Source organism: Colias eurytheme, chromosome 8, assembly GCF_061535395.1.
Source record: "Colias eurytheme isolate Ceu_HAF_F1 chromosome 8, ilColEury1 Martin Lab GWU primary, whole genome shotgun sequence".
Lineage (NCBI taxonomy): Eukaryota > Metazoa > Arthropoda > Insecta > Lepidoptera > Pieridae > Colias > Colias eurytheme.
The window spans coordinates 9,295,669-9,310,464 of record NC_142987.1 but is presented as its reverse complement, the minus strand read 5'-3'; the positions used below and the strand labels follow the sequence as shown (position 1 = coordinate 9,310,464).

At 30.9% G+C, this 14,796-nt stretch overlaps 1 protein-coding gene across 1 annotated transcript; it reads right to left on the bottom strand.

Annotated features, from left to right (window-relative positions):
- Positions 1-3,477: 3,477 nt before the first annotated feature.
- On the bottom strand, positions 3,478-14,751 carry LOC149906712 (cytochrome P450 9e2-like). The gene is made up of 11 exons (XM_090104891.1): positions 14,683-14,751; positions 13,901-14,103; positions 13,360-13,523; positions 11,088-11,225; positions 7,569-7,768; positions 6,723-6,858; positions 5,720-5,818; positions 5,152-5,373; positions 4,669-4,769; positions 4,418-4,586; positions 3,478-4,123 (listed from the first exon to the last, which is right to left on the bottom strand). The coding sequence occupies exons 2-11, from the start codon at positions 14,098-14,100 to the stop codon at positions 3,957-3,959; spliced, it is 1,596 nt and encodes a 531-aa protein (XP_089961017.1). The 5' UTR covers positions 14,101-14,103; positions 14,683-14,751; the 3' UTR covers positions 3,478-3,956.
- Between the last annotated feature and the right edge of the window lie 45 nt (positions 14,752-14,796).

Here is a 14,796-nt window from a genome sequence, read left to right as displayed (position 1 = left end):
GTTGAGAAATATTGCAAAAATTTACAATTAAAATAATATTTTGATAACTTTCACCTTCTATTCATATTATTAACCTTGAAACCACATCGTTGAAATAAAAACAATGTTAGTTTAATTTTAAACTGAATCAATACTATAGGTATGATAAAAATAAAACTTTATAAAAGACTATTCAATAAAGTAAATAATATGGCAGTGTACACGTAACGACAGAAAAGCTGAATTCATAAATTTTCATATAAAAACAAATAAAAACTTATACATTATAGCCTTCGTCGATAATGCAAATAAATTGGCTATCTAACACCGAAAAAATTTTTCAAATCGGACCGGTAGTTCCTGAGATTAGCTACTAATTACTAATAGGTACCATAGATAAATATAACCTATGCTAATACTAATAATATTATACAGCTGAAGAGTTTGTTTGTTTGTTTAAACGCGCTAATCTCAGGAACTACTGGTCCGATTTGAAAAACTATTTCGGTGTTAGATAGCCCATTTATAGAGGAAGACCCACAGGAGCGGAACCACGCGGGTGAAACCGCGGAGCGCAGCTTGTATTAGATATAATTATTAATTATTATGTAGCTTCCTACACGTAGAGACACTCATATTAATACTTCTAGAAGCCTTTTCTTACCACACTTCTTTTCACGCCAAACCGATGTTCATAATATAAAAAGTTTGGAAAATCCAAAAGTGCACGACTCATAATGCTCATTTAATTATGAAATATAAAAAAAAACTTATTGTAGTTTTCGTTTTTTATTAATTGCAATTAAACGACACTGAATTAATTAATCATTCGCATTCAGTGACCTACAATCGTCGATTAGAATATTTAAAAAAAAATTTAACTCAAATGATGGATTTTTTCACAAGTTATAGTGTTTTCAGGTTTCACACATGACGGACAGGAAATTTTTTTTACCTACGGTGTTTTTTTCCAATTCTATTGAAGTAAATCAATTTTTAAAAAGTATGGGATTAATCTCCTTAAATTATCTCGACAATAGTATGCAAAATATCTTGATTCCGTGAACTAACAAGGCTATAATAATAAGAATAGCTGCAAAAATGAGGCGAAAGAAATTTTTCGATCGTAAAGCACTCTCTGATGCTTCGCATCATGAGTCGTGCAATAACACCAACCCACATAATACGAATATATCAAAATAGTAATACACCTTTACATTTATAGATATGATTTTAGAAATGAGAAATGCACCTGCTACGCTATCAGCTTCAGGAAAAATTTATAGTGAATTTTTCAATACGTGTAATACATTGCTTTTATTGTTCTATATTTCATTGTTCCTTGTGATTTTTAACCAGCAATGTACAATATCTTAATTATGGAGTTAAATCACGTCTTATTATCAAAGGTATGAATAATTAATAAATATATTTTAGCTCAATAGCATAACTTTAGGTACTAATTTATCGTCGTATTTTCTCAGTTTTAGTTACATCATTTTTATAATTAATTTTATTATACTATTGTTATATTCATAATAAAAAGTTTAATTTCTCTCTACAATGGAATATTCGTGTTATACTTCAATAAAATATATAATTATCTTTAAGGAAAACAACATTACAGATAGATGAGCAAACATATAGGTATGTGTTTCTATATTGTATATAATAAATTTGTAAATAATATGAAATCATCGACGATAAGAGGAAAATGGTTGATAAAATATAGGTAATATACTTTTATAAACTTAGACTAAAAAGTTAAAATTTAGGGTAGGTTAGCACTATTTATTTATGGTTAAGTTAAATATTTTTTAGTGTCATTATATTATATTATACTAGTTTACCGCCCGCGGCTTCGCCCGCTTTGTCTAAAACCTAATAAATTATATACTAAAACCTTGCTCTTGAATCACTCTATCTATTAAAAAAACCCCATCAAAATCCGTTGCGTAGTTTTAAAGATTTAAGCATACAAAGGGACATAGGGACAGAGAAAGCGACTTTGTTTTATACTATGTAGTGAAGTGATGTGTACCGCGTTGGTCCGCTCCTATTGGTCTGAGCGTAATGATAAATATGATATAGCCAGAGATATACCTAGTCTTGCTCTATAAATGGGCTATCTAACACTGAAAGAATTTTTCAAATCGGACCAGTAGTTCGTGAAAGATCTTTGTAATTGCTAGCATAGAATAAGTAGGCGTTAATAAATCATATAAACAATCATTACTGCATCTTTCATCTTAACTTTACATTAACCCATTGAGCCCCGAACGGCCCGATCGGTCCACGACACAATAGATTTTCTATTGTGTCTGTGATTCCGGGGCCTGAGTTATTAAAGAAATTTTCTATTTTATTACTAACTAGCTTCCGCCCACGACTTTGTACGTGCATCCCCGTTTTCCCCCGTTCCCGCAATCCTTTCTTAGCGGATGCCTACGTCCTAACATCTACCTGCATGCCAAATTTCAGCCCGATACGTCCAGTGGTTTGGCATGATTGATGTTTGTTGATTGAGTTTTTTATATATATAAGATAATAATATATTATACATAATAATCTCGTATCTTAAATAGCTAATTAAATTCCAATTGATGATTGTATTTTATTTAATAAACATGATTGAAAAACATTGGTAGTGATATTCAAAGTCAATATCGCATTTTAAGTTAAATGATTCCGGTATAGTTTTGTATTGGATTCCACACTTTTACCTAAGGCAATCCTGCACTTTTCATTCACACTGAGATAATAATAAAATCCCTTATGAAATATGGGCCAAACGCGTTTCATTATCAACTTAACTGGTCGATTTTCTATAAGTCAAGATGGTGAGCAGCCATATTTCTTTGGCCAGATTTTCCCAATCTTTGAAAACGAACCTTTCACACATTTATTGGTTCGTAACTGCTGCTAGAAGTCAAAGAATATTATGATCTTCACTACATAGTATAAAACAAAGTCGCTTTTTCTGTCCCTATGTCCCTTTGTATGCTAAATCTTTAAAACTACGCAACGGATTTTGATGCGGTTTTTTTTAATAGATAGAATGATTCAAGAGGAAGGTCTTAGTATATAATTTATTAGGTTTTAGACAAAGCGGAAGAAGCCGCGGGCGTTAAACTAGTTATATATAAATAGTAAATACTCTCCTTGCCTTTCCTTTTAATAAAAAGAAGATACCTTTCTCTATATCTTATCTATATTTACATTTTACAGGAATTGTAAGGGGATTAACTAAGATTTTAACATTTAAAATCCTATAAATAAAAATCAGTTTAATTATTTTTTACTTCACGAAGGTCCAATAAGTAGACAAATTCACAGTACCGTCATTTATTCATAACGCTTATAGTAAAAAATAACATTAATATTTAAAATTTGAAGAAATTATTATTACATTATAACTATGTAATACCTAATAACATCCATAAGTAGACAAATTCACAGTATTCATAACGCTCATAGTAAAAAATAACATTAATATTTAAAATTTGAAGAAATTATTATTACATTATAACTAATACCTAATAACATCCATATCACAGCCTAATATAACAATATTTTATTTATAAACAATATCTTGTTTTTTAATCGAGTAATGATATTTACCCCCTGGTGATTTTTTACTTTTTGGGGCTTTTCACTCTCAATTCCCACCAATATACATCCATTGATAAAACAATATACTACACAAAAATAAAAATCGTCATATTATCACCTCTTTCACCCTTTAGATTTATCGTGATTTTTGCAAATTCGAATCTCATATGAGTAATGAACGATCTTATATTATCTAACTATATCTAAGCATAAAAAACACCTAGTTTAAGACTAACTTTTAAAACTTTCCAAAACAATTTTGTCCTTATGTCTTTAAAAATATATTCCTAGATAAAGAGCAATTTCTGCTCCATGGAAAATGAATTTAAACTTTACGCACTTAACAATAGAGTTAGTTTTTCCGTTCACTGCCTTATTTTGAAATTCAACCAATGTCCTCCAGCAAGACCAAGGTTAAAGTTTGCCAATGACAGCTTGCTTGGGATACACGTCTTACTGCAAGGTGATACATCCATGTGCAGAATAATTTGATAAATTAGCATTTTTAATTCCAGCAGCGCAAATCTTGAACCTGAAATGAACGAATATGGTCATTAAGGTAATGGTACTAAAGTAAAAAATATTTCAGCCATTATTGTTCGTGGAAAATGATATACCAACTGATGATATATTACTAAAGAATCAAGATTTATCATTACACTCATAGTATTACAAAAATATTAGGAATGCTCATAATAATAGCACAGCCGGGACAATTAGTTCCCAATATAACACATGATAAAGTTTCTATTAAAAATAAGGCTACCTAATATTTTCTGAATGCTTTATTTACAACGCAATCAATATTAATTATTAATTAACTTACCAATACAATTCCTGGGTCCACCACCAAACGGCATATACGTCATTGGATTGATTTTATCTTTATTCTCCTCTGAGAAGCGTTCAGGGTCGAATTTTTCAGGATTAGGGAAGAATTCGGGATCGCGATGGATGCACCACATTGGTATTAACACAAACTCCCCTTTGCGGATCTAGAAGTTGATAACAATTTTACATAATAATGTACCTTTATTTGTGCTGAAGAATAAGAAGGTATGAAAAAGGTGTACTCACAATGAAATCTTTGGTTGATTCGCTATTAGGCTTTCCCATATTGTAGTCTTTTGCGCAAACTCTGTCGAGCTGGAAACCAGGGGGCCACAATCTGAGCACCTCTGCAATTTTTAGGAAAGTTTGAATTAGTTTGAAAATTAAACGCCCAGTAATTAAAACTTTATTTTGTTTTTAAGCTATTGCATAGCTTCTATCGCGGGCCTTGAGCGTGGGGACTTAATCTAGAAATTCCGTAAAAACCTCACGGAGTGGGGAACTCCGACGGACACGACGGTGTGGCTTGAAGGCATAGCATGCAATAGCTTTACCGCGGCACCATATCCAAGTATCCGAGTGACATACGTCTTTTTTAAAGTAGCTTCTAAACTTGCATTCAGTAAGTGATTAATCTCTTATTTTGCAAGTCTTTCTTCGTTTAACTACCCCAAATTGTTAGTTGCTATCATATAAAATCGACTGTTTCGTTTACAAATAGAATATTACCTGAAACCACCATATCCAAGTACGGTAAGGACTGAATCGAATTGTATTCTATCTTGCCGTTATTTTTAGCTGCGTCTTCTTTTATTTCCTTCGCCAGTCTCTCCTGAATCTCTGGGTGAAACGCGAGTTCGTGCAGAGCAAATGACATAGCAATAGATATGGTTTCAAAGCCAGCTATGAAGAAGAGCACTGCTTGGGCGATCAGGTCGTTGTCCGTCCATTCTGGAATGGGCAAATTCGTGAATATATTGCAAGTTTTTAAGTATTTATAGTTTGGACAAAAATGCTAAAACGTTCCATCGATCCGCTGGTCGCTTAAACGGTTATTGTAATGTCGTAATTATTATTTCGAATGAATGAAGTAATTGTAATGCTTTTATTCACAGTTAATTGTAGAACAAATCTTATCCCCAATTAGGTAAGGAGTATTCAATTTAGCGCATAAGCTCTTTTAAATGCGTTTTGAGAGTTTGGCCTATGAGCTTTCTAGTGAGACATTATTTTTTCAAACATTAAGTGTTCTTAGTTATAAATTGTAATATTATTTTATTATAATTTAGTAATTTACCTCTTTGTATTGTTCTCTTTCCAACAGAGGACTCCTCCACAGTAGCAAAGCCTGCGTCACTGACAGCGTCTTTAGACTTCTCTTCATGATTCAGTCGACCTTTGAGTAAAACAATAATAAATGATTACCGAGCTTAACGTGATATATTTTTTAAATTGTAATTAAATGTAATTACTGTAGCTCTATGTACATATTTGATGTTCATAAAAAACTTTCAATAGTTTAAAAATAAGCCATAATAAAAATGGCCGTAAATAATAATAATCATTGAACTATATAATGCTGAAAATAGGTATCTAATATTATTGCGCAGTAATATATTACCACTCTATAACACAAACATACATTTTATCTCATAATTACTCTAATAGCACTTAAAACAAATTGTTTGCTACGAGATTTATTATCATTGTAAATATTATAAGTTATACACTTCACATAGATGACGACAATACTCAAAATAAATACTATTAAATATTATTTGTATAGATGAGGTATGTAAATGTAATATTATTTATCATAAATGCACTCTTATTGCAATAGAAATGAATTTACCCCAAACTACAACCACTAAAGTACTACTAGTTGCTCACTTGTCGAGAGCTGAACTTATTTTCATACAAATTATGTGGAGTTCGCAGCTAAGTTATTTCAAAGTAATGCTAGCATATTATTACATTACGTTTGTCCCACATGTGATATTGCTGGATAAAATTGCAACTTTTCCTACTACAGCGATCTAATTCTTATCACTCATAATATTCTCGTTTTATTTTGTGATTTCATCAATAAAAAAAATTCAAGAGTCGCGAGCGTTAGAGGATTCTGAACCAATTTTGATTCTTTGCTGATGTTGGAAAGCTGTTACTTCCATACAAATTTGGTCTTACAATTCTGACAATTTGAAGGTGGATTCGTTTTTTGCTCAAAATAAAATATTCTGAGAATTTTAATGTGGATTAGCTTTTTGTAAAAAAATACTTATTGTAAATTGTAAGGGTACCTTTCTTGGCTTCCATGAGGAGATGTATCATGTCAGGTCGGATTATTTTATTAGCCTCTCTATTTTTCATGGTGTCCATCACCAATTGTGTGAAGAAACGTGTAGTTGCTTTTGAAAACAGCGTCATTTTCAGCCTCTGAAATATCATTATTGTATCAGTATAATTTACAATGAAACGGTGAAGGAACTTATAATAATAAAAAAAGAAATTGTTCTTACTTTCAATTCATAATTACATTCCGGTATTTCATTGACAATAATAACCTATTTTCCTTAGCTACGCCATAAATAACTTCGCCTTAATAATTCACAAAAACATCAAGAAAATGTTTACAAACAGATTCGTTTCAACTTCAGCCAATTATTCGTATTCTGGCGTTTGATTAATGTCCCCAGAGGTCAATGACTCATCAAGGTTAAACGGACAAATTGTTTTTGGGACCGTCAATTTTTGGCGGATTGTTTTGACGGTCGAAATCGCGATTGAAAGGTCAACGACCTTTATGTAGATTCATACCCGATCCTCATCATGCGTATTCCTGACAGGATTTTTATTGGAATATTTAAAAAGTCCCAGTAAATGATTTGAATTCTATTAAAATTGAATAATTTCGGATCACAATTTTTTATACAAGTAATAAACATGATGTTTAAAACTTGAAAAACGAAATAAATTAACTACCTAATACTCCATATTATAACAAGGTTTCCTCTATTCAAAATCAGGCCAAAAAATAGAAATACTGAACAAAATTTCTTATAATATACCTTGTAAGCGTGAATAAATACACAAAATTTGCTACAAAACATGTACAAAATCTATCATATATCTAAAATATGTCTCACTTTAACAAGGCCAGGGAAAGCTGTGTACGCAAAGAACATCATCATCTGACGTATCTTGAATTGGGATGCTGTCTTGCCCATCTCATAGAACTCATTGTTTCCTTCATAGGAATCCACTTTGAGACCAAAAGCGCATGACGCGATGACGTCATTGGTGAAACGAGAGGTGATGTCCTTACAGTCGACTTCTATTGCACCACCTAGAGACAAAGAAAAACATTATTTGTAACCACCTTTGATGTGATGTTAGTACTGCTCATAGAACATGATATATACCCTATACTACTGAACTAAAAAGCAAAACAATTATAACGTTGCGTTACTAGTTGCCTCGCAAAACTTTTTCAACGCAACTTTTACTAAGATATTATCTCAGTTTCAACGCGCTAATTATTTTAGGAACTATTAATCTGATTTGAATGATTCTTTCAGTGTTAGATAGCCCATTAATCTAGGAAGGTCATGAAGCTACATAATATATCATCAAGCATAGATCAAAAGGAGGTGGATAAAGTGGGTAAATCCGCGGGGCACAACTAGTTTAAGTTAAAATAACCAGGATATAACTGTTTAAAAAGGGGTGAAGTATTTTCAGAGTTCATTTTATGTGAATTATTCAAGAATAACTTTTAAATGTCTGGAAAGTTCTGAATGTATGACAATATTATCTTTAGAAATGTCACAGTTAGTTAAATAAAATTTATTGGCTTTATATAACGTACCTAATATGTAGTGATTTTTCAATGTAACCAATAGGCTAAAACTAGGACCGTCATAACATAAATTAAGCTCTTTCGAATAAAATTAAAGAATGTGTAGGTATTCACATACAATCTATACTAATATAAGCTGAAGAGTTTGTTTGTTTGTTTGTTTGAACGCGCTAATCTCGGGAACTACTGGTCCGATTTGAAAAATTCTTTCAGTGTTAGATAGCCCATTTATCGAGGAAGGTTATAGGCTATATAGCGCGGAGCAGCTAGTATTATATAAATTGCTTTCAAACATTATCTTCGTAGTACACTACTATAATAAGATATAGTATACCTACCATTCTACATAAATTATGGGCTAAAATAAATATAAAAACAAAATTTAGAGACACAAGAATAATTGAAGACGAATAATGAGCTCACAAAAAATATCACTGCAAATGACTGCAACAACCGGAAATAAATAAACATAATTTGTATATTATAAACAAAATGCCCGATAAGTATCAGTCATTATTTATTATAGAAACGTAAATAATAATATGAAAAAAACTGTTTTCATTGTCCACTGCGCAGATGCCGTGTTTTGATTCAAAGGTCGTGTTTATCACCGACAGGCGACATGCTCAAAAAAGTATCACGTATTAGTTTTTACCGCGCAAATTCGCATGTAATTTGAACCTTCTGTATACATTGAGGTATTATTACTACGTATAGAGAGAACACCACGAACAAAATCTGTGCGACAAGCGCGGCGGCGCGGGGCGGCTAGTGAGTCATATACATACAGTTTGTAGATAATGATAAAAAAATATGAATAAACTTATCAATTAAAACCAATCAATATAACAAAAAAAATTGGTTTGAGACGATTGACTAACTCGTGTTACAAATAGTGTAGTAGCGATGCCCTCTCTAGTACGTAGTACTCTCGTAGTAACTCAATGTCTGTTTATGATTTTTTTTTAGTATAGCAAAAACAAGACAATATTCAATGATTTGATTCTATGAAAACGATGATACTTACATGTAGATTGTAGATAGAGGTGTTCAATTCCCAAAAAAAGTGTCTGACTTGAAGAATTGACGGAGACAAAAACTAGGTATATCGCGATAGTTCCAAAGTTACCAGAATACTCAATAATAATTTTAATGTTTTTAAATGACGTATATTTACTTCTAATGTTAATGTACATTGTAGATTTATATTTATTCTTTACTCGAAACCTAGTTACAAGTAGTAAAAACTTGATCAAGCACTACGAGGAATCTTGTTTCAAACCGGCTCTACAACTTAAATATAAAATCAGCTGTTATTTAAACTTTAATACGTACTTATACAATGACTTTGCATAATTTATAGTAATATCACAGTATTACAATATTATTTCCTAGGAAATATGGTAATACTGTGGTAATATCAATAAAAAATAATAACATAACTTACTCAAGGACACAGAATAATAAACAAACACATTGTAGAAAAACAAGTCTTCTACCAAACAACTAAATGAATGCTTTACATATTATTTTTCGTAATATAAGTACTATTTCTGAATAATCCGTTAATTTTTATACCAATTGGATTTTAGTAACATAATATACTTCTTCTATATCTTTAAAAATATGTGTATATTTTTGTTTTAAGAGTACGATGTAAGAACCGGTTATAATGAGAGTAGATACTCGATAATTTTGAAAATTGTATGGAGGTCACTATAATAATAATATAAATTAGTAATTACATAATATGAATAGCTAGGGGATTTTTCCTCAGAATGATGTCATTTAAAGACAATAGATGCATGTTTGTCTCATAAATCAGAGCCTGCGATCCTGAGCATACAAATTTTATTAATTATAATTTATAAATATATATGCACATATTTCACCCATTCTATACAAGACTTGAATCTTAATTTCAATTATTTAGAATAAATACCGTATAATAATGTTTTAATTATTTTTGCAATTGTTCTTATTAAACTACCAAATTATACATAGCTTTTCAAAAGCGAATAACTACAGAATATTAAATATACATACAGTAATCCATAAACATATCTAAATCTTATAGCAGATCGTTTTTGCATTTGAGGCAAAAGGAAAACTCTATGGTATTATCTCTTATTATGATATTTTAGTTTAAATATCATAATAAGTCAATAAAATAGCGATAAAATTGAGCTTTTATAAGATCTTTAATAATCCTCGTTAATACATAAGAAAACAATGATTACTCATTGGTTTAGAGAACGACTCCCTATTAATATGGAATGCAATCGAGTATTAGTGCGGGCTAATACATAATAATATAATATAGAATTGCATATACTAAAGCCCCGTATTCATGGTAAACATTAGTATAACAGCACAGTTACAGCAACATATGTCAACAACATGTATATCAACATAATAATATGTCAACTCTGTTGTTGCTGGCAACACTGCAACTTGCTGAGTTGATAACGCATGTTGAAAAGTTGAGCGACAACATTTAAACATTTTCCAGCAAGATTTACCTATTTATTTATCATACCATAATATAATATAGACTTACAAGCACACTTAGTAATAATAACTAGTAATAATAACTCAATGATCTAAGATGATTCGCGATAAACCAAAAATGAATCGCAATTTATGACGACAAGACCAACCAGGGATGTAAATTGTACAAAGGTCATTAAAATAACTAAATATCCATATTACAGGATAATTGTACCATTAACTACGACAACATTGATGATCTATTGCTAATGTTTACCATGAATTCAAAGCTTTTCCCTATATTTACAGATCTTACCTCCAGCAGCTTCAATCCTCTTCTTCAAAGCGCGTATCATCTGGTTGCCGACTTCCTCCATGAAGGGAACCATCACTTTTATCTTCGAGCTGGTGAACGCTGGACTCATGGTGGACCGCATGTCTTTCCATTCTTCACCTTTAATAAATTTGTTATTACCTTGTTGTTATTTTATTTTTTATTATCGAATTCTCATTAGAATTTAGGATATAATATTATTTAGACTAGCCGCTTGTCCCGAAATTATACTTATAATTATACTAATTATACTTGTTCTTGAAGCATTTTGAATCACTACAGTTTTACCAATTACGCATGCTCTGCCCATTGGCAGCCTGAATCATTAATTTTTTTCCTGAGATAAGCAAAAGAGGGTATGTTATTTTAATAAAGACAAAAAAAAATTAAAAACGATAGAGTCATTTTAAACTTTATTCGTTACTAATATGAAGGTCTTTCCTCTTTATCGTATTAGTGGAGACATGTGTTTGAAAACATCCTTTATTTGGTAACACACTAAAGACTATCGCGACATGTTTTATCTTTTACGATAATTTTATATTTAATTATAATTTTATAATTAATTACTAGTATCTATTTAATCGCCATCAACGATATATTAATTAAAATCATATAAATACCTACTGCGATCTAAGAATACGATAAATATTGTGACTGTTACCTATGTCAATTTAATTCTTAAATATTGATTTCTAAAAACTATTAAGTACTTATGCAATATTAATTCAAAATATGCATACGGTGTAAATAATACTGTAATTAATATTATTGTAAATAGATAGCTAACATCAAATTTGTTTTGCTTGCAAAAGCTTTTTAAAAGCCTCGCTTCTACAACTATTTATTACAGTCTTTAATATAACAAAATTGGCCTGGGTCATAAAATAAATAATAATTAGGTAATTATTAATGCGGGTGAAGAAAAGGTGAGTGAGAAATTATAATATTAAGATTAACAAGTCCCTCGTTTTAAGTATGATTAGAGTTTTCTTTATTTGTGTAGTGAAGCCTAAGAGTGAAGCCTACAACTTTCTATGAAAATATCACAACGAAAACAAAATATAATGAGTTCCGCTAATGCAAAACCTTGAAAATTTCACGAGCGTAATAAAGTACCAAATAATTATTGACAATCTGGAATTGACACCTTTTTGGAAAATTGATACTTCATTATGCTTTTTATAGCTTGTTAATTATCGACTTAATTAGGTCAAAGCCACGATCAAAATTGAAGAGCACTTAAGTGCCTCGAGTAAAATTTTAATCAATTTTTATCATAAAAATGATATTTCTAGAGTAAATGGGCAATAAACGTACTTAATACAATGAGAAATTATTGTAAAAGTTTTAAAAGGTTCCTTCTACAAAGAAAATAGCCTAGATTTTCTCTTATATATCTGAAATTTTATCTAAAGAAGTGAAAGGTAAGGTAAAGGAAATATTTCAATATTTATAATAGCTATTTATCTATGAATAAACACATCACTAATTTAAATTTGTTTGTTTAGTTATTACTTATTGTCTAGAAATTAGAACTTAGACTCTAGGTATTGGAGTGTCGCATATACTAAGTATGTTACCTACTCGTTTTATTTTAATAATAAATTTACAAATGTTTTTACAATGATGATTAGATAACCTTTGCTATATTTAAAACTTAGATAGTGAAATGAAACGGGAATATTATTCATTGTGTTTACAAAAATAAATAGGTATACTAATATTATAAATCTGAAGAGTTTGTTTATTTTGCTTGGCTGTACGCGCTAACCTCAGGAAACTACAGATCCGATTTGAATTATTTCAGTGTTAGATAGCTCACTAATAGACAGGTCCACACATATAAAAGCATCCTCGCGAAGCATTTTCCGCGGGAAACAGCTCAGTGCGTGTGCCACGTGCCTCGACTGAGGAAAATGGCGGCTCTCGTTTTCCTAGGCTAAGCCAAGTCCACACAGACCGAACTGGTTCGCGCAGCAATTGTGTGAACCTGCCTATTATTTATTACTAGCTGTGCTCCGCGGTTTTACCCGCAGTGCTCCGCTCCTGTTTGTCTTAGCGTGATGATATATAGCTTATATTCTTCCTCGATAAATGGGCTATCTATCACCGAAAGAATTTTTCAAATCGGACCAGTAGTTCCAGAAATTAGCGCGTTCAAACAAATAAACTCTTCGGTTTTATAATATGTATTTGTATAGATATCATAAAATACTGCATGTATTATGCCTAATTAAAAATTATATCTTACCTCTCAAAGAGAAGAGGTTTCTCGCGAATATAGGTTCTACCTCCTCGTCTGTGAATCCGCGATGGTCGAGGAAATAGTCAAAATCCTTTATAGTTATCTTCTTTATCAAATCAATGTCTTTCACTAGTACAACTGGATTCATAAACTCAAATTTACCAACGAATCTGTAACAATGATGAAATACAAAATTTTATAACCGAATAGCATGCGATTTTTAACTAATGTCAATAATAAACACGAATATTATAATCGAAATAGCATAAGGTATAAGCAAATATAGAACAGTGTTTTCTCTATTGCACAATAATTGAAACGTATTCAACTTTTTCCCAACCATTTTGATATAATAAGAAATTATTTATTTCCTTCATAAAAATTCTAAGTTTTCATTTGTTAGGACAATTAGCTTCATTGTAATTTTAAAATTAAACAACTTAAAAAGTCTATGATCTAAACAAACACAAAAACATGAATACAATTCTTAAAGTTATAAACCGTATATAAACTATTAATGTTATAAAGATTTAACAGCTTAACCAACCTTTCATTAGGGAATGTATTGTAATATTTCTCCAAATCATAAACAAAATGGTATTTCCTCGTTATAACTGGCCACATGTTCCCAACAAGGGGAATCGGGTCGATTTGCCTAACTCCATTTGCTGTGAATCTTGAATAAATTTGCCGAAGATATATGTAAATTATGGCCAGGATCACACCCGTCCATATTAGAAAAATCATGATCTGTTGAAATAATAATACTTTAGTATTTGCGAAACATTTGCACAAAATTTCTGAAAAGACCAACGTTAAGGTAGCACCTCACTTATTATTATAGAGAGCATTACATTTTCTCAATTATTGCTTTCATTCCTATACGTAGTCTGTAGGTATCTATACTTATTCTTTTGAATACCTATTATAAAAAAAACTTGTGTTAGAGCGCTGTATCATGTAACAAATAAACTCGGTGACCTTCTGTGACCTGTGATTTGTGCGCAGTAGTAATCAAATAAGCATCTAATCTGATATTATATCTAGAGATCTAGTTTATGTTTTATGTTTACTATAGTTTACAATAGCTGCTAGATGATTGTTGTATAGACAATTTTGTTGAGTCTTGTTTCAAAACTGTGGGAAATTTGCACAAATTGTTCATGCATTTCCCACTTTCCAGTAAGGATAAATAGTATACAAATTGATTACAAATTATAATAGCAAATAAAGTTTTAAAATAATTGATTATAAAGGATGCTAAAAATGTACAGCGCCACCAGATTACTAATAAAACAAAGAATAAATCAATAATCATAAAAGACTTACTGCTTATCAATAGGTACGTAATGTTTGTTTACACGAATAGCCAAATGAGACACGTTGGCAATGAATTACAACACGTAAATAATACAAACCAGACAGCGACAACCTGTTTTATTT